At 33.0% G+C, this 22,399-nt stretch overlaps 1 protein-coding gene across 2 annotated transcripts in view; it reads right to left on the bottom strand.

The window, feature by feature from the left end:
• The window catches only part of RNGTT (RNA guanylyltransferase and 5'-phosphatase), a 241,250-nt gene that overhangs the window by 42,084 nt on the left and 176,767 nt on the right, over positions 1 to 22,399 (bottom strand). For both annotated transcript variants that reach the window (XM_019743290.3, XM_019743291.3), the window contains one exon: positions 169 to 235. In XM_019743290.3, coding sequence (XP_019598849.2) covers positions 169 to 235 — 67 coding nt within the window. The remainder of the gene's footprint in view (positions 1 to 168; positions 236 to 22,399) is intronic.

Here is a 22,399-nt window from a genome sequence, read left to right as displayed (position 1 = left end):
CTGAATTATTTCTTCAGCAGAGATATATGCAAAAGCAAATGAAATTAATAGTTCATATTCACAATATTTTTGATATGTTGACGGTTATTTGCAGGTTTTTGATGGGTTTCCTAGACAAGTGAACTAACTACGTCTAGGAAAAGTATACCAGAAAATGAAAACTCATACCTTGATTTGTGCAAAGGGTCTTTCATAACCTCCAACATAGAGAAGGCCAACATTCTGAGGAAGTAACCTACAAAGAAAAAAAAAAAAGGCATTATTTCTAAAGTACTTTTCTTTAAATGTAAGGTTGTGTATAATCATTCAAAGATAACAGATAGATACTGCGAAAAATTAGTATCTATGCAATTATTCCTTCTTTTTCAGTATAGGATAGTAACTAGCAAAGGAATACTTCAGGAAATAGTGGGTAAGTATTGGGAATGAAAACTGAAATGCAGAACACTAACATATTAGTAATTCTAGCAAAATTACTACATAGTGTCTCTGGGTGAGAATAGAACGAAGTGATATATATATTTAAAAATCTACAAGGATTCAGTTGAAGAAACACTCATGGTATGTCTATACTTTGCATGAAAGGAGATAATACAAACTTAAATAATTAGGCCCCAAAATCTAATAGGAAAACCAGACACATAAATAATTAATCCTAACAAAAGATGGCCTCTGGTAAGTGCTATTTATAAAGGTATTTGCTGTTGCAAAGTAGTGGAGTAAGAGGAACTTGCTATGGAAGGAGCTGGAAAAGTCTGAATTTGGGATTTGGGCTTAGCCTTAAAGTGTGGATAAGGCAAAGGAAGAAATTTAAACAAAGTCCTAAGAATGCAGAAGATTTGAGACAAAGAGTAGACAAGTATGGCTGGAGTAAGGGATAATTTAGTTGGAAATGAAAACCCAAAGGAAGTTTTGAATGGACCATGAAGTGTGTCAAATGCCATATCTTTATTTTATAAGCAATATGGAGTCATATTTTATAAGATGTACTTATTTCTTATTAAAACAAAATGCACATGAAAATAAAGATCAAACCATATAGAGGGGGGGAAAAAAGTTACAGTTACCTTCCCTGAATCATCCCTCCTTTCCTAACCCCACTTCAAAGAGGTTCATCATTTTTGACGGCATTAAAACATTGTCAATGAAAACATACCATCATTAGAACTGTGCTTGTGGAATGTATAGTGCTGCAAAGTAGGAGAAGAGCATAATTAAATATTCTTGTGTTTATCTCATCTTTCTTTTATCACCTTTTCCTAATGGACACTTAATCAATGGACACAACTCCAATCTTAACATTACTGTAATAAAGAATACGAAAAAGAATTGCCTGTACTCTTGTCCTCCCAAATTAGGCCAAGATACAGTCTCTTCAGAGTCTAGATTGTGAAAGCTAACAGCATTTTATGGCAGATAAAAATTATCTCTAGAATGAATATAAATTCTATTGCAGGAATCTGAGAATGGAAAATTGAGTAGCATCCGAAGTGAAGGAAGAAAAACCTGCAAACTCAGAACAATCAAATGGAAAATTCTCAGTGTATCATATTGGTCTAATCATAAAAAATTTTATCACAAGATTATCATAACTATCCTTTCAAATGCAGTTAGTAATTGCAAAAATCCTACTTCAACAATTCCAGGATATGCATTTATTCATATTTTAACTTCTCTGAAATTAGGATGCCCCTAATACTCTATGGTGTCTTATAATCATTGTTATAGGGTGACAGTTCTGCAGTGGCTGTGTGATTACCTTCCATTGACTCAGTCTAGTAAGACTAAGAAAGCACACTAATTGCCTGACCACTGCACTATACACCTGAAGCTGAAGCAGAATAATATTGAATGTCAACTATAATTTTATATATATATATATATATATATATATATATATATATATATATATATATAGAGAGAGAGAGAGAGAGAGAGAGAGAGGGAGGGAGGGAGGGAGGGAGGGAGGGAGGGAGGGAGGGAGACCCGGGATGTGGAATATAGCATAGGGAATAGAGTCAATGGAATTGTAACAGCTATGTACGATGTCAGAGGGGTAGTCGGTTAGGGGAGTGGGGTCATCATTGTGTGAGGGGTGTAAATGTCTAACTATTACATTGTTTTGTACACCTGAAACTAATAGAAAAAAAAAAGCACCTTAGATTTTATGAAATAAGGTAGTCAGCTTCCCGGGAACATCATGTGTTCCCCAACATTCTTTAAAGGCCTATAAAGCATTAAAGTCTATTAAAGGAAAGTTAATAGCTGGTGAACACAATCCTGAATGAAACCAATTTAGCAAAAAAGCTACTTAAGTTTGCAATATAAGTGAGACTTCATTTTAGCATGTTGTTGAAGGTTATAAACATGACTAACGGAATTTGTTTACTGGAGGTAAGTGTAGAAAGAGCATAGGAACGTCCCCAAATTTCAACTATGAAATGAAAAATTTCTTAGCCATTAATTGACAAATAAAAATTTAATCCAACCAACAAAACTTTAACTCACAAATCACTGCTAGTATCATAAATTTAATTTTAGTTAAATAAAGCAGGGATAATTTATTTCCTATATAACAAATGTTCACAAAAACTTTGATAAACCCCTGTAGAAGTAAGAATAGTCATTATTCATAAAAATAGAAGCTATAAAAAGAAGAGAATAAAAGCTGGGTGACATTTAAAAACCAATATGCCTCTAATTACTATGCATATGCATTTCAGAAAGCTTGCCAAAATACTATTTAGTGTGTTCCCCTTCCTCTACCTTGCCCAGCTAATAACCACCTTTTCCTAAACAAGAAATTTCTTAACTATATCAATGACATGGCATACACATCTTTCACTTCTTCAAAACTGTTCTTTCTCATTCATGTGCCTATTATTCCTTACCATAGATTATACCACCAATTGAGTGGGTTTTAATATGTATCATAATTTAAAGGCCTGCTATGTGTAAAACAATTAATACTTTGAGAACACAAATTCCCACTTTTAAGATGGGGCATTTCTTAAAGTGATTTTACCTTTCAAAAAATTATTTTGCCAAACTGTATACATAATTATTGTCAAATAATAGCCATTATTTTATGATGACAGGGTATTTGTGTATGCTACAGCAATCACATTTTAAATCTCCATAGTAAGGTATTAATTCAGCATTGATAAATGAATTTATATGTATATGTTAAAATGGAAACCCTAACTCATTTAGTACCAGGTAATTGTTTTGCCCTTAAGTTATGTGAACATTAACATAACCATTATATAAATGCTAACAACTCCTAAAATATTTGTTTGTAACTAAATGCTTCTATAGGGTGGCTACCAAAGAGGCTGTTTTTGGAAAGCAGCAATAAGACACTGTTGGGTTAAAAACAAAACAGAACAAAACTGAATCTATTAGAGCTTTTGAAAAAGTCAAGAAAGGCAAGATTAATTTCCCAATTTCCCAAATACAAATATTAACTAATATCTATACAGGAAAGAAAGCTGAAAAATTATTTCCAGAAAAGTTTCTCACATAAAGGAAAAATAAAACTTGTTAGGTAATAAAATAAACATTATTTAAAAGAACCTCATTCACCATAAACTAATGATATAATATATAGAAATATTGCTTCAAAAGAAAACTGAGAATATAATTATTTCCAATTCAAAGTTTAAAAAAAAGGGAAGGGATCTTTTTAAAAATCAGAAGCTAAATAACTCAAAATTAACTGTTCTGTCTATAAGTCATAATTACAATACCTACTAAAAGATATGTTTTTAAACTGAAAAAAAAAACTGGAAAAAGTTTACAATATCTTGAGTCGTAACTTACATAAAACTCTACTTCATAGCTAAACAGCAAGTTCTCCAAAGAGCAGACTACATCTAATATGTGTGTGTGTGTGTGTGTGTGTGCGCGCGCAGACTACATCTAATATGTGTGTGTGTGTGTGTGTGTGTGTGTGTGTGTGTGTGTGTGTGCATGTGTGTATATATAGACACACACATATACTGCTAGGAAAAAAATAGACAAAACAAATGCACTTAATATGGGATCAATAGTCTCTCCTTTTGAATTTGAGAAAATGCATATTATTGAGAAGGCCTACATTCTTTGAGACTTCCAGTAGGATGTAAATAAAAGCAAGGTGTGCCCTTAAGCCCAGATAAAACTTGGATGAGCCAAAGGGTAAATTTATTAGTATTCTTAGAGACTTTTCATAACCTACACTTTTCTGTTTTAGTTTGCATTCTAAAATCCAGTACAGACATAACAAAAGCTCTAGAATTTGGTGAAAAACAAACACAAAACCACCATCACCACCAATAACATGTTTAAATGAAGAATCTGTGTGCAAGTAGAAATAAATTACCTGAAAATGATGTTTGGTTAAGTAAAATATGTATGAGTGCAATAAATAATAAATAAAGAAGACTGGGTAAGGATAAATAAGATGCTGAAGTAAACAACAGAAAGTTGAACCATTTTGCAAAGGTATAAGGAAGGAACGTTAAGCTACCAATATTTAGAGAATAAGTACCTTATCTATCACCACACACAACCAACTCAAAATGGATTAAAGATTGAACATAAGACCTAAAACGATAAAACTAGAAGAAATCATAAGTAAGGGGTAAGCTTCTTGACATCTGTCTTAGCAATAATTTTTTAGATTTGATACCCAAACCAAAGACAATAAAAAGCAAAAACACACAAGTGGGACTACCTCAAACTAAAAAACTTCTGCACAAAAAAAGGGAACAACAATATGAAAAGGTAACCTTCAGAATGGGAGAAAATACTTGCAAATCATCTGTCTGATAAGGGGTTAATAACCAAAATATATAAAGAAAAAGAACTTAATGGCAAAAAGCCCCAAACAATCCAATTTAAAAAATGGGCAGAGAACTAAAAAAAACATACATGGCTAACAGGTACATGAAAATGTGTTCAACATCACTAATCATCAGGGAAATACAAATTAAAACCACAAAAAGATATCATCTCACACCTATTAGAATGGCTATTATAAAAAAGACAAGAAATAACAGGTGTTGGCAAGGATGTGGAGAAACGGGAACCCTTGTGTTGCCCGAGTTACAAACTTCTAATTATAAGATAAATAAATTCTGGAGATGTAATACATGGCATGGTGACTATAGGTAACAATACTATATTGTATATTTGAAAGTTGCTAAGGGAGTAGATCTGAAAGTTCTCATTAGAGGAAAAAAATTTGTAATTACATGAGGTGATGGATGTTAATTAACTAAAACTACTGCAGTAATCACTTCACAAATCATTATGTTATACACCTTACACTAATACGTTGTTACGTATCAATTATATCTCAGTAAAACTAAGGGAAAAAAGAAATACTAATTTTAAAAAGACATTCAGAGAGCAGAAGAAGCAACTGAGTGGAAGAAATTTATAACATGCATTATCTCCTAAGTTGAACACATACATAACCAAGGTCCTGGCAATTCCAATTTTAGGTATATACCCAACAAATGTGTGTGTGTGCAAGGTCCTAAACACACATATAAATATGTTTGGCTATTATGGGTAATCACCCCAGAACTGCTGTCCATCCAGATGCCTATATATAATATGTCTGAAAGAGAGAGAAAGTGAAAAAGAGAAATGAAAAGGAATGAATTCCATACGTCATGGGTGAATTTCAAAATCACAACACTGAGCAAAAAAGCCAAACATAAAAGAACATAGGGATGCATTTACATAAGGTTTGAAAACAGGCAAAACCAAATTCTACTGTTTAGAGATCCATACCTAAGTAATAAAAGTATAAAGATGAGAAAGGAAGTCAAACAACAGAAGTCTGGATAGTGGTTGTCTTTGGTGGGAGGGAGAAGTTTTTGAATGAGAAAGAGCATGCTAGAGGCATCTAAGATGCTGGAAATATTTTCTTTCTTGCCCTGAGTTAAATGAGTGTTGCTTACCTAAAATTTAATTAAGCTACTACATACATTCATGTTTTATGTACTTTTTAATGTGCATTATATTTCATAATATAATAGGCCTTAATATAAAAAGGACAAAGAAAAAACAATATAAGCAATCAGTAAGAGAGTGACTTCTAAATTAGGAGTAGAATATTAATTGGTACATTACCATATTTTAATATTCCTGTATAAATAGATGAGTATTTTAAGAAATGAGCTACTAGGGAATTCCAAAAGTCACTCACCCCCTTCTTAGTATTGGACCTACACAGTTTATGGCATAAATATAATATGAAAACACAAAATCCCCATATGTGGGCATAATGGTTTTAAATACAAAGGCATTAAAAAAGAAATATAATTGCATTTAAAATATATAGACAAAATATATATTAAAAAATTAAAAATTTTCCCCTCCTAGCAGAGACAGGGTAACAAGGACTGGACTAGGCCCTAGGCAGTGGCACCCGAGAAGAAAAGAAACAAATGAAGTGAGTCATAGCACTGCCCCAGCTTGCTACCTGGAGTTTTTAGACCACGGTGCAAGAAGGGAGAATACAGGCCTATAAAGTCTAAAATATTTATTATCTGGACCTTTAGAGAAAAAAACAGCCAACCCCTACCCTAAAGAAATGAAAGCAAATGTCCACAAAAAGACGTGTACCCAATTTTCGTAGCAGCTTTATTCTTAATAGCTCCAAACTGGAAATATCCCAAATGTCCATCAAGAGGTAAATGGATAAATCAAGAGGTAAATTGTGATCAATCTATACAGCAACACAAAGAAATAGACTATTGATACATGTAACAATGTGGATGAATATTGAAAGCAGTGGGGCGTAAAGCAAATACTGTATACTTCCATTTATATAGAATTCTAGAAATTACTCCTCAATAAAGATGTGAAAATGTATAAAGTTCATTTCCTAAATTTTGTTAACTATATTAAAAGAAAGTCTACAACTGTTCATAGGTCATATAGTGAGGTGAGACTACAAATAATTATAAATTGATCCACCTTGCCCATTCTAAATGGACAGTTGATTCATTATTTGAATAACTGCCTGTGTAAACATGAAGCTGAATAGGTTGAAAAGTGGATTGAAACAGGGAAATCATTAAACACATATGGCTCCCTACCTAGTTTGTTATCTAATGATCCTAAGAATTATTCTCTGGCTTATACCTACAAAAGAGAGGGGGGAATGATTTATGTAGGGGGTAGCCTCAAATCTAAACATCTAAAATCATCTGAATCATCTTCCCATAAATTTTCATCTTCTTGATATTGATCCCATGATGTATGTGCAAAGCACATTTGTTAAAAGGTTAAACGGAATAAAAATTTCATTTCCTGTATTGGGAAATTCCACATCTTATTTTATTTTTTCCTCTCTATTTTTGTTGTACAAGTTTCCTTTGCAGATTTTGGACAAGAATTTGACTGTGAAGTCCTCCTTTTCCCCTGGGAAAATGTAGGAACACTATGTTAAGAAGCTGTTTCTGCAGAAAAAGAAGTACAAAAGATGCTTTGGAGAATAGAAACAGAAATTTAAGCTGAGCGGATATAATTCACAATTCAATTTTTTAGTCTAAATTATAGCACAATGTCACATGTTACCAGCTATTTCAATAATAGCTATGATCAAAGAGAAAATGTTGTTTTTAAATCATAGCCCAGAATGACTAAGATTATTATATCCCACAATGAAAGGAATTACTGCAAATCTGAATTTCAGCTTCATAAATTCTCCACAAAATGCTGACTGACACATGAACTATAACCAGAAATACAGAGAAGCGCCTAAGTGTCTCATTGCTAGAAAACACATTACCTTGGTCTTCTCTTTGCTATTAATTTTCATTTGAATACTCCTCTAGTAAATATTATATATGCATCCCTTTTCTTAAAATATGGATTGTGCAGATATTGAATTATTATTTTTTCATTGCTAGGCATGTATTATCTATCTTTATTGTTTAAAGTAATTAATTCTTTATCATTTTCATGACTATTTATAAATATGAATCAGCCTGTTTCGAGTTAGCTCAAAAGACAGTTCCAGCCTTAATTTAATCAGTATATTCTTTTGTTCTTCAAATAGAGTAACTATTGACTGGTGGTAGTTTGGGAAGCACTTAAAGGAACTTTTTACCTAGCTGAATAACTCATGTAAAAGGATTTAAACTATGGCAATTCATTTTTATCCTTTATTTTGATACCTTCCAAACACATTTAGAACTATTGATACAATACTGGAACTATTTTAATTACTTCAAATTTAAAAGTAATTGACTAGAATGTTGAACTACATGTCAATTATTTTGCTTAAAAATGATTATTTATCCTTGATATATGCCTTTATCAACTAACAATTAAAAGTTAACATAATGTGTGAGACAGTTCAACCTCAGTAATATAACAACTATAATCTAGTGTAAGTATTCAAGACAAAGTTCCAGAATCTCATGTGCTGAGCTGATAACAGGAAATCGTGAACTATCTATAGTACTGTCAATACTATAAAGCATGATAACTTTAACATTTCTTCAAACCATGAATATAAGCTAAATGTTACCTAGATGACTAGGACCACATTTTATAAATGACTTAAAGATTCTCATATCGTTTTGGTGAAACTACTTTGATTATGCCCAAAAAGTGAGCTGGAGGTTATCTAACATCACAATACTTATCCGTTCATTTTTTCCATTTGATTAAAGTGACTGATTTCACTTTAAAGTGAATTCTTAAAGCAAGTTATGGTCAGTCATACAATGTTATCATTTCCTTAAACTTACCAAGCTTTCAGAATGACTTAAACATTTAGTATGGAAGTATAATTGAATAGTCATTTCTTACACAGCTACTTCATAAAAGATTTTAAAATATGTTTTAAAATCCATTTCTTTGTACACCAATGTTCACAGCAGCATTATTCACAAAAGTCAAAAGGTAGAAACAATCTATATGCCCATAAACAACTGATAAACAAAATGTGGTATATATGTACAATAAAATATTATTCAGCCTTAAAAAGGAATGAAATGCTGACATGCTACAACATGATGAACCTTGAAAACATTATACTCAAAGTGAAATAAGCCAGTCACAAAAGGACAAGTATTGTATGATTCCTCTTACATGAGGTACCTAGCACAGTCAAATTCATATAGGCAGAAAGTAAAACAGTAGTTACCAGGTGGTAAGGTAAGGAAGGAACAACGGAGTTACTGTGTAAATGGATAGAGTTTCTGTTTGGGATGATGAAAATGTTCTGCAAGTGAACAGTGGTGAGGGCTGCACAACATTTAGAATTTACTTAATGTCACTGATTTTGTGCACATAAAAATAGCTAAAATGGTAATTTTATGTTATGCATATTTTATTAAGATTTTTTAAAGCCTAAAAATATCTATTCCTAAAATACAAGTCTATTGACAGCTTCAAAACATTTTTCTCCTCTTCATTCCCCCAGAGATTGTTCCAAACCTCCATCTCCAAATCTCCTTAGGTCCATTTCTTTCTCTTCTCAGTCCAAAAAAGACTTTCATTTCTCATTGAATGGAGAAGATCCAGTCTTGAGTTTATTCATCAATTCATTTATATCTCTCTACATATATTTTTAGCTTTCCCTCTCCTCTCCTCACTAAAGCTATCTATCTAGTCCTCCATTTATCTGATACCTTCCCAACTTCAACACTTATTCTTTCTTTTCTCAAAGATCTATAATCTTTTATTTTCTTCCATTTTTCCCTTTATCGAGGAGGCATAATAGAAATAATGAAGGAGCTTTACAGCTTCCTAAAATGCTTCTTCAATTTGGTTTTAGAAAAATAAACTTGAGGTATTCACGCAAAAATTTAAATGTTGGGGTATCACATCCATAGCTAGAACTAAGACACCTGAAATCATCTGTAGCGTAATAGCCAACAAACATTTTTTGTAAATGTTCTGATTATGGCGAGTAGGGCCCAAGTTAATTTATTTCTAAGATCAAACTTAAATATTATACTTCATACCCTAAAGTTTTGTTTTTATTATAGAACTCACCAGTTCAGGGTCTCCTTTCACTTTCTAGCAGGTATATTGAAAACGGTTTAGAATTTAAAATAGCCCCTTTGTAAGCCTAGAATTTCTGCTTCAGGAGTCTTATTTGATTATATATGAATTATTGGGATGGAAATGGGAAGAATGAGAGTAGAGATGGAAAGAGAAATCACAAGAACACCATAAGAGATCCCAAACAAAGGACTTCAGTTAACTAGCTAAGAAGAGATTTCATCTGCTAATATTCCTTGATTCCAAAAATATAAAAGCTGTTCTCAGGACTCTTTTGTAAGTAAATAAGCAGAACAAGGCAGTAGCAGGCAAGTCTTAGAATCAATAGGAATATTGAGTACATCATCAATTCATTGAAATGTCCTTTTTGGGGGAAGGGAAAGGAACAGTTAAGTCTGTTTTGGGTAGTTAAAGGAGGTAAAGTCATGTGTTGCCTCTGAGATCAGAATAATTTCATAAGAAAGTAGAGTGTCTTTACATTTTATTTTACAAGGTACAGTGCTCATAAGAATAACAATCTTTACCATCAGATAAAACACATAGCTAATGAGAAGGAAAAGGCACTGTGGATTTATGTATTATAAATAAATAATCTAGAGATGGTTGCAAAGAAACATTACTATAAATGAGAAACAGTACTGAAAGATTTTCTCTCAGGTAGCAGGTTAAGAAGAAGAGCACATGACTATGATTCTCTAATTTAAATGGTCCTAAGCAGCGAGTTGGCAGCTAAAAACACACAACTAGTATTGTTCTTAGATAGAGTTCAGCTACACTACCAAAAAATGGCAAGCACGCCTCAACTAATTTATAAGCTAAAATAAAATGTAGTAAGGCAAATATCAAGGTAACTTAAAGTGAAACAACTCCACCTGTGTACAAGGCACAAATAAAAGCAAAATCTAAAGGTACGTAGGTACTATGTACCTAAGTACTATTTCATAAGTACTTAAGTTAAATTTCAAGTTTGCCATTCATCAGAGAAATAACCAAAAGATTATAAATATGGTAAAGTGAAGATGCCCTATAGATAAAAGGCAAATTAGATTCTATTTATCTGCTACTGCCATAATTAAAATCATCCAAAATACTGTCCTCCATTGTCGTCCTAGAGTACATAAATGTTGTTTATAAACTACCTACCAAGGTTGCTTATAAAGTACTCACCAGATTTGTATTTACTTCTGAAAATTTTAACCATAGTTTAAAAGCAGTCTGACAATGTCAGTGAAACTCAAATTATGTTGTTACTTATAGACTACAAAGAGCACAGTACTTCAGTTATAACCATTCCAGGCTGTGAAAAACACTATTATAAAAACAACTTCGTACATACAGTTTGAAATGAAACTTTTAATGGTATGTTGATAGAACCAATTGAACACAAATATGGTTCAGTTTAAGCTCCTGATTCTGCATATATCTCTCTCAGGGAAGGAAGAGAAGAGCTGTTGGGTGCTGGAAGCACTATGAAAGGAAAATAAGCCATTTATACAAGAACTTTGTAAGACAGGCTTAATATATTAGAAATAACATTACTTATAATTTCTTTAGAGGAATATTTACTATTTTAGCTTAATTTTTCTTTCTTTACTAATATTTCATAACTCTTCCTTCTCATGTCTATTCCCCAAGAGGGTGTTTTGCAGAAGTAAATGAGGAAACTGAGCCATCCTGATAGAACCAAAAAAAAGGTAGGGATAAAGAAAGAAAATGGGTGCTGACTGCATCAGCAAGGCACACGATTACTTACACTGACAAGTCCTCTTGTAGTGGTATAAGTGCAAAAAGAACGTGATGCTTCCAATGTCTTGCCTCAGAGAAAGTGACCCGTCAGCATTCATATGGGAACGTGGTGGTAACAAGTTTATACAGTTAGACGTATAAAAGGGAAGAGCTGGAAAAGTTTCAGTACAAAACTTTGCTACTAAGATGTTTAAAATCCAAGACAAGGACTCACATCTTATTTTCTGACTTCCTTATCACTCAGCAATTGAAGGCCTCTGCTTACATCAATTCTGCCTCTTTAAAGTTTTGCGAATGTGCCATAGTCATCGCCACCTGAAATGTCCTTCTATCTTTTTCCGATAGGACCCATGTTCCTAGACACAACTCCAGGATCACCTCCTGCATGGTTCCCTAGATTGCCCTCGCCTCACTGATTTACCACTGCAGCATCAGCAACCTATGCCACGCAATTTGGTCCTTATTTATATGGTGTTATACATAGTTCACGGTTGTTTCCTGTGTTTATCACAACTATGTTGTAACTCCCTGTGGGAAAATGATATGTAGTGTTTCTTCTATATCCCTCACATTGCTCACATTGTCCTAGGCATTCAATACAATATTCAATAAACATTTGCAGAAGAAATAATAATTATACTGATAGCCAATATTTATTATGTGTATCAGACATTGTACTAATTGAAGTAGATTAATTTAATCTGCACAATAACTCTATCAGGTAGGTTAACATTAACATTAGTCATATTAATATTAATATTAACCCCATTTTACTTTTGAGAAAATTAAAGCTTAGTTTGGTAAGAATGAAGGAAATTATTATAGTAAGCTCTTTATGACTTCTTAGAGAAAGCAGAAGTCTTAGGGTTCTTATTCTTTCAGGCAAGGAGATGGGCAAGAACTGTTTCTCAGAAGATATTTAAATAGTTCTCTGAACTATGAGGCTACAAACTAGGTCAATTCCTAACTGATATCACTTTTCCCTAATTTAGACAGACTTTAGTGGCAAATCTTTTCCAAATCATTACAAACGCTATTTATCATCTAAAGCACTCACACCTTCTCCGAAGTACAAAAGACTTTCGAGGTCATAGGCACCGTTTTATGCTGGAATAAGAGACTCTACCCTCAAAAATATTATCTTTTAGTGAAAGACACCAAAAAATCAAGCTCCGCAGTTCAATGCAGTAAGTTGAATACACAGGAGAAGGATCAATGGTCTCAGATTCAAGGAATCCACAGGTAGGACTTCACTTGCAAGTATGTTTTACTTTCTCATATTTTTTCAATAGTATAGTTGAATTGATGCCATATTAATACATTTTATAATTTAGGTTGAAGAGTTTAGATTTTCCTGGACCAGGTAAGAGGTGTTCCCGTAAAGGCAGGGTTGGTTCCGGAAAAGGGGCAGCCTTTCAGATTGTGCAATCCAAGGGTTCTCTCCTCCATGCCACAGTGATGAACTACCTGGGATACCAAAAAAATGTATACAAGTGGCCACTTTGGTGAACGTTGCTTAAGCAGTAGTTTGCTGTAATCAGAAGTGTCTGGATGCTGATGGTAACCACTTTGAACACCTCTTGTAATTGCAGAAGTCACATGACTTGTATTCATCTTTTGTTATCTGTTCTTTCAGGGATGTCACCTGAACAAAAACTCTCAAAGAACTCTACTGATCATAGAAGAAAATTCTACTGCATCTCAAGGTGGAATCTGTTGTATCCACTGTAACCAAGAGTGGAAGGTAACTGCTTATAGGTAACTTCCTACCCCTGTGAAAACTGCCTAACAAACTAGGGCCATGCCGCCAGAACCTATCACTAGACACCACTCTGGAAAGTAGAAGGTGGAAATAATATGCAGTAAGTAATCATCTTGAACCCAGAGGTCATGCTCTCTTTGTAGAAAAAGATTTTATCCTCATCTCATCTGTTTGTTTTAAATCAAACAGATAATGTTGCCACTGGGGTATCTTAAATTTTTTTAACTTACAACATACACACAAAGACATATACACAACACACATACATCACATTATATAGGTTAGCTTACTTTTTAAAACCAGTAGTTATAACTATAATTCACAGTCAGCTTGATATTCCTCTATTACGTTTCTCTTTCAGCCTGATACTACCACAAAAATGCAAAGTAGATGTTATGCTAGACAATGTAAGGAGCCTGTTGTTTGTACACAAAAGAATGCAATTAAAATTGCTTAGTGATTCTTTGTTCCCCCCCCCCACTACTAGGAACTATTCAGTTTGTGTCCCCTCAAATTTCTATGTTGAAAGCCTAATCCCCAACGCAAAAATATTTGGAGGTGGGGCCCTTGGGAGGTAATTAGAGTTAGACTGGGTCATTAGAGTGGGGACCTCATGATGGAATTAATGTTCTTATAAAAAGAGGAAGAGACTTGCGATCTCTGTCTCCGCATGCACACACTACGGAAGGCCATGCAAAGACGTAAGCAGGAAGAGGGCCCTCAACAAGAATTCAAACAACTATGCTGGCACCCTGATCTCAGACTTCCAGCCTCCAGAACTGTGAGAAATAAATGTTGTCTGATTTAAGATACCCTCAATAAGACTAAATATACTTATGAAATGTATTTATAGTATGAATTTAATAAGCCATATAAATTTCTACTCAGCTTGTGTGCAAACCACATCCAGATTTCCAAAAGAGTCTAATCTAAAATAATAAGTTTTATTATCCATATGTATTAAAATGTACTATCTGTGGTCTAAAGCTTAAGACCACGCCTTTATCCATCTAAAAGCATACTCATAAGTAGGTTCTTTAAAAAAAATGACCAATAGATTTATTACGATGAAGAAAGGGGATTAAAAGATATTTGTATTAAAACGGTTATTTTATTTATTAGACACCAGATTTCAACTGTCCTTCATATCTTTTTTCAAGCCTAATATTTAAAACTCTTCTTTTTTTTTTTTACAAACTGATGGTTGCCAGACAGGAGGAGGGTTGAGAAGAAGGTGAAAAAGGGGAGGGATTAAGAAGCACAAATTGGCAGTTATAAAATAGTCATGGGGATGTAAAGTACGGCACAGGGAATACAGTCAATAATATTGTAATAACTATGTATGGTGCCAGGTGGGTACTAAACTTATCAGGGGGATCACTTGATAAGTTATATAAATATCTAACCACTACACTGTACACCTGAAACTAATATAATACTGAATGTCATCTGTAATTGAAAAATTAAAAAATTAAAAATTAAAAAAAATAAAACTCTTCTTTTTTAAATGAGGCTTTGCAACCACATTCATCTAAATAATGAAACACAATTTGTTCATGACTACTGGTAAACAGAGGTCCAGACAGCAAGTGATCTCGGAAAGGACACAGTTCCACTGAATAAATAAGTCCACAGAACTTTTTACTAGCCTATTACATACAAACATAAGGAGGGCAACAAAATGACATCAGTGAAAGGAAATTTTTAAAAAAATGGTATACTCTCTCTCTTTGCATGAGTTAAAAAAAGTATATACGTTGCCAGAGATATAACCCAACAAACATTATTTCATTGTGTTGTTTTAAATTAGATTATTCTTAGTAAATTGTTTTTGCCTTAAAATAAAAATCAGGTATTACTAATGCTACTTAAATGTCTTGGGTGGAACTAGGGATCTTTTTCAATGACACAACACATTTTCATCTAGACATAAACCATTTTACTTTCTTTCTTCATCATTTATCTAACTTTAAATAAAGAGAAAATCTAGCCTTGTACTTGAATAATCTCTAGAGACAAGTTTTAATGTTGTAAAGTTCAGCCTTTCAATATTTCTTACAAATAAATTCAAAGTATTAATATTTTATCCAAAATGATTCCCCCCAAAGCTCATGTTTTAATTACAGCATTGACATTTAGAAATTTGCTTTCCAATAATCATCTATCAAGATTATATACTATATACTTAGTTACCAGTTCTTTATAATTTTTCTTATAATTGTATCTTTCTAATTACTTACTAACACCTTATGAAGAATAAGGTACAGCTTAGTCTATATTTTGAAAATCTCTATATTCCAGTATATATACTCAAACACGTACTGCCTGTTCTAAGAAATGTATTTATTGTAGAGTAGTGTTGTTTAACATGTGTGACAGGTTCCATATTAATAATAAAACCTTGCTTAAAGAACAGACTAATCTTTGTGTAGTAGTTCAGTCTATGGGTTCCTTCACACTCGTTATATCTCATTTAATCTACTTGACAATTTTATGCAATTCTGTTTAATGGGACCCAACTTACCAGCTTACTTGGGATAACTATTAACCTGGTACATCTTAATTAAGTTAACAGGTTTCGTGTAACATGTTTATGCAGAGAATCATCCTTTAGCACTTAAAGAGTTTAAATTAAAACAAAGAATTTTTAACAAACATTTCAACATAGTGACCTTACCTATAAATACCTACGTAGATAAGCTATTAAACTGACAGGTTATAAGAACAATTCATCGGTTCTCTCATTCATCCATTTATTCATTTTTTTGAGTACCTACCATATGTCAGGCAGGCACTGTTCTGTTTGGACTAGTCGTCTAGATGGCATTTATTAGAATGGAATTTATGGTTTAAAATAATCACCTGATTTTTTACCATGTAAATAAAAAGATAACTGAGGAAACAAAATCTTAATAATCTAACCAGGTGAAGAAAACTGACTATGAATATAGATAATAAGACAAAAATGAATACATAATTTGACAGTCCAATGAGAAGCAAGGGAATAAAAACAAAATCAACAATCCATATTAAAAAACCAGATATCAGAAAGGGGTCACATGTTTATCTTGTCTTCAGGGAACTGAATTCAATTCAAAACATGTACTTGAGAATAGGCAAAGTGTAAAGCACTTAATTAGGTACTGTGGGGGGTCAAGTTAACAGCTCACTATAATACAAGGCAAAATATAACAAATGTTAATAATAAAAAAACTATGGGACTACAAAGGTAGAAAAATTAGTTTGGACTTGGAGAATAAAATTATAATCATTTAGTTTCATTACAGGCATTCCTCATGTTGGATAGCTGAGATAAGAGGTTTATTTTTAAACTTTTTAAGTATTACCTCAGACTGAGTCATTTTAAAGAAAATACCCAATGGTGAAAAATAGAAGCAATGAGTGGAAAAGCAATACATCATTATCCAGCTTTACCTGACACTGACTGTGTTTTAAACCAGAGACTGCCAAAAGAGAATCTAAGTAATAGGAGAAAAGGTGAAAAGAAAAAGAGAAGGGGAAAAAAAAAGCAGAGAAGAAATCTCCATGGTGCTACAATACTAATCAACTACTACCTCGGGATTCTAATTCCGAAAGACAATACTGCAAATATGCTTCCATGATCAATATATTTATAAAAATAAGAGCTAAAGCTAGAACCCAGACCTTTAATTTTTAGTGCCAAATTCTTCCCAACATATTGTAACAAAATATTCTAAAAAGAAAGCATATCTACATTTCATATAAATATTTCAAACTAACTGGGACCAATATGGAATGAAATTTAAATAAACCAGTTTCCAAATGCCAACTTATTTTACATAGTAGTATTCTTTACCATGATAGCATTGACAGTTTGTAAACCTATCATAAATTTTCAGTAAGTTTTATATTGCATATGTGCAATACATAAGGTATAGAAATGCAACATATATAACAGCAAGTAAATGTTCTATATTTGTATGTTATACATATCACAGTTTTTGTTTTTCTCTAAACTAGAAAAAAAATTTCAAAAAACTACCATATTTCTTGTTAAGGAGGAAATATTTTTTGAAATTATTGTCTTGTACTATGGACTTTTTATGTGCTGCATTTGAAAGAAAGGATATGATGATGAAACATTGATGCATCAGACTGAAAAATTAGATATTTATGGGCCATGTCTGATGCTAAAGTTCTAATTGGATAACCTTTGCCCACCCTTACCCTCATTTTGAAACGTATATAAATTTAATTTGGTAACTGGCATGGTCTGTTGGACTGAGCACAAGATGGCAGTAAAAAAAATATTTAGAGTTCCAATCTTGGTGTATTGTTCCAGTTCTAACCTCAATTCACTGAATGCTCTTGGACAAGTCATAAACTAAATGATGTTTTTCAATTTCCTCATCTGTAAAATGGAGATAACTGTCCTAACTCATGAAGATACTATTTACTTATGTAACTACTGGGTAAAAAGACTGTGAAAATAGAAAATGATGAAAATGTGCAGTCCAATTAAAATTTAAACTTTTTGAAAAGTAGTTTTAAAAATCTGAACTGAATACTCTAATAGCATTTGTTAAAAGTCACCTGACTCATCTGAACATTCATCTTTCAAAGGGTGAAGAAGCCTTAAAATAAGTGACAACTTATAATTTAGAACAGATACTTTGCCCAGTTCACAAGTTCCAGAGGTGATCTGTGGTTTTGTAATAAAAGACCAGGCTCATTTAACAATCTATAGCACAACAATGAAAAGATAAATGATTATTTAACATAATAGAACCAGTTTCCAGTTAACAATGGAAATTATAGGAAAAGACTGAAGTTATTGTTCAATACAATACATTTTATCTTTCCTCTCCTAAATCACAAATTATGTTGCTATGAAAAGTACATAAATTGATATATTTAAATACTAACTTGGTAGAAATGCTGCAGGTATTTAGTTCATTTGCATCTTTCTTTTCTCAATTCACAAATATCTTAGATTGAGACAAACAACTTTCCTCAAGTAATACACATTACTTTTGATTCAATTCAATAAGTAATTAGTGAACAACTACAGTGTCAGTGGTTCTTAAAGGGTTATGCATAATTAAGTTTCGGCAAATTAAATGATATATTCCTGGGACTTCTTCCAGAAGATACAGCAGACAAACTTTTCTCTATTTCTCCCACTCAGTACAACTAAAAACCAAGGACATTATATATAAAACAAACAAGTTTCTAAAAGGTAGAGAGAAGGCAGTCCAAATAGGGAGCTCAGGACCCAGGGAACACATGGTAATGAATAGCCTGGGTTTTCTTTTTGATTCATATATTTCACACTCAGTACTATGACTAGAGAGGTCAGCAAGCCATAAACGTCAATGGGAGGTGACCAAAAATAAATAAACAAATAATAATAATAATAATAATCCAAGAAAAGCCTACTCTCTCTATCCAAGAAACAGGCAACCTAGCAAGACAGAACTTTTAGACACTACTCTACTCCAGTGAAACATCACATAAAAAACTGTCCATGCCGAGCTCTAACAGCAAAAGCCAAGTGGGGAGCTTAGACTTCCATTCTCATCAGACTGTAACAAGGAGCCCCAACTCCAAGCCAGGATATGAACAGAGAAAGCTGATGGTGAGCCAAGGAGTATGAGACAACCCCAACCACAATATCAGTGAAAATCATGTAAGAATCTAGACCTCCACCGCAACCCTGCTGTAAAGAGGCACACCTCCATCTCTCATTGGGGTGGTCTAGGAGAATCAGGACTTTCACCATGATGTAGTGATGAGAAGTCTATCTCTCTTTCAACACAGTGTCAGTGGAGGCCACGTAGCGATTCTGAACTTATACCCAGGCCCAGCAGAAACAAGGGGCACTCTCCATTCCCCACTACCGCCCATGTTCAACAGGGGAAATGTGGAAAACCTGGACTTCCAATCCCTCCTGGCAGTAACAGGGCAGCACTTCTTTTCCCCTGCTGGACAGGTGTCAGGGGACGCCTGCTAAAATGGGAAGCCTAATAAGACAACATCTAGAGTCTATAATGTCCAACACATCCAGGTTTTGATAAAAAAAAAAAAAAAATCATTAGTTATGCTGAGAATCGAGGAAATCTCAACTTCAATAAAACATCATATATTCATACTTACTTTTACTTAATTTATAGATATGCTTTCATCATTTTTTAATGATTTTTAAGTGAGAGAATTTTCCAAAATTAGTGACATACACCAAACCACAGATCCCAGGAATATCAGAGACCACGAAACAGAATAAATACTAAAAATTTTATACCTACACACATCATACTTAAACTACAGAAAACCAGACAAACAGAAAATCTTGAAGAAAGCAAGGGGCGGGGGGGAACACCTTACCTATAAAGGAATAAGGATAAAAATACATCAGAGTTCTTGTCAGAAACCATGCAGGCAAGATTAAAGTGGAGTGAAATATAAAGTGTTAAGAGAAAAAAAAAAATCCATCAACCTAGAATTCTTTATCCAGCAAAATTATCCTTCAAACGAAAGACGAATAAAGATTTTTCTCAGGCAAAAAAACAAACAAAAAACCCCACTAATGAAATTTGTTGCCAGAAGACCTGCCCTACAAGAAATGTTAAAAAGAAGTTCCTAACAGAGAAAAATAACTATACAGGTCAGAAACTCAAATCTACATGAAAAAAGGAAGAGTGTCAGAGAAGTAATGAATTGAGGTAAAATAATTTTTTTAACTTTTCTTATTCTTAATTGATCTAATAAATAATTGTTAGTTCAAAGTAATAATACTCATAATGTATTGGGTAATTATAGCATATGAGTAAGTAAAATGAATGACAGCAATGCTATAAGGGGTGGGAAGGAGGAACTGGGAATACTCTGTTAGTGGGGGATGTATATGGGAACTCTGTATTATCAGCTCAATTTTTCTGTAAACCTGAAACAGTTCTAACTAAAACTGTTCTAAAAACTAAAGTCTAACACACACACACACACACACACACACACACACACACACACACACACACACACCATACAAGGAAAACCTGGCACATTGGAAGCATTCACTAAATAAATGATACTATTATTAACAAACTGATAAAAGACAAAAAGTAAAGCAAAATTATGGAACTAAAAGCTTTTGTAAAGAGTTTTTTAAGTTAGAGGATTCCTCATGTTTGGTCAATACCCAACAATTCACAGTTGAAATACTTCTAGCTGGATGTGAAGTGAGCAAGATGGAAAATAGAGAAGAGCAAAGGGAGGAAACAAAACCAAGAGATAACAGGAAAGACATTTAATAACATCATTAAAGAAATATCTTTAAACAAAGAAAAACACCTCTGGAACAATAAATAGAAAAAAAAGATATAACTTCTAAGATACAATAACCTTCCAATATCTGTCTATACACTATAAAAATAGCCAGAAAATATGAAATTTTTCATTATAACTTCACTTGGTTATATCCCTGTCATTGTTGGATAAATATTTTAACATTTTCCTATCCATAGGGCACAACATTTGCTCTTCAGTATGGCACAAATGAAGCACAAAGGTAGGATCAATAAAGCAGCTGGCAAAAACGACAGTATAAATCTATTAAATGCCGAGGAGAAAGCTGAATTTATGAGCAGGTGAGCCATGAAAGGACAAGCACCATAGGAAAGGGCAAAGTGTCAGGTTCACCTATTCAAAAATAAGAAGTCTCAGTGATTTAAAAAAAGTAAATAAATCAATGGTCCTTAATGACAATTTGAAAAACTGAAGACAAAGGTTATATTTGTGTGTGAAAATAGAAAGTAATTAAATAGAGGAGAGTTTTTGCTTTTAGGAACTATTTTCTATCATGCAACAAAACATTTTTTTTTTTAATCGCAACTCATATAGAACAGATTGAAAAGGCTTTAAAATGTTAAAAATGTTTACAATTCTGCCAGTTCAAATTTCACACTTTAGAATTAGGATATATTTACCCCCATGCAACTGCTACGTTAAAAAAAAAATGTTTTAAATTATGTCCTGCCTAACACATGCTCCATGTATCTAAGCTAGCACTGTTTAATTTTATAATAAAACCCAAGCAAATCCAAAATTTGAATTGGTATATGAAGCTACTATTAAAATATATCCATTAGATATATGAAATAGCTGATATTCTTTTAAAGAATATCAACAAAATATGTAAAAAGTTATAAAGTATTTCTCATAGCCAAGTGGATCATTTCCCCCTCGATCTTTTAAGCTGATAATATTTAATTTTTGTAAACAAAACCATTACGTAATTGTTAGGACACATATTTATTTATACATTAATGCCACCGTACAGGAAACAATGAAATGAATTCATCAATTACCCCAATCTGCAGACACCCAGGTATCATCCTACTCTTCTTCCAGGAAACCAAATTTATGCTGAAATCCCAGTATTTCTTTTCCAGAAGCAAGAAGAGAGATAATGGAGAAGAAAACAAAGAAATTCTGAGAGACAAGTAAGAAGGCATGTTCAGGAAGCAAGAGAGCCACTCTGGAGTTTAGACCTGCTCAGAAACAGAAGAGCTGAATTAAAGGCAATTAAAAGATGAAATAGAACACTGCTCTACTTGGTCGGCCCTCTCTCCCCTACACTAACTGACGCCAAAAGATGTGACTTCGCAGTCCAAAAACCATTACGTGGGTTCCTCAGCAGTTATGTGGTCAAGAACAAATTTCTAAAAGATCTAATTGAAGAGTAATTAGACATAAGAAATTAATATTGGGTGTGCGTGAGTAATGACTTCTTTTCTTGGCTCCAAACTGTTGCTTTTCCTCTCAGAAACATCTATTAGCTTTATCACTGAAAATAATTATCAATTACTACATTTTGGCCTTCAAGCTGTTATG

This window comes from Rhinolophus sinicus, chromosome 2, assembly GCF_057876585.1.
Source record: "Rhinolophus sinicus isolate RSI-liver-muscle chromosome 2, RSI-T2T, whole genome shotgun sequence".
Classification (NCBI taxonomy): domain Eukaryota; kingdom Metazoa; phylum Chordata; class Mammalia; order Chiroptera; family Rhinolophidae; genus Rhinolophus; species Rhinolophus sinicus.
This window is presented reverse-complemented; position numbering and strand designations above follow the sequence as displayed.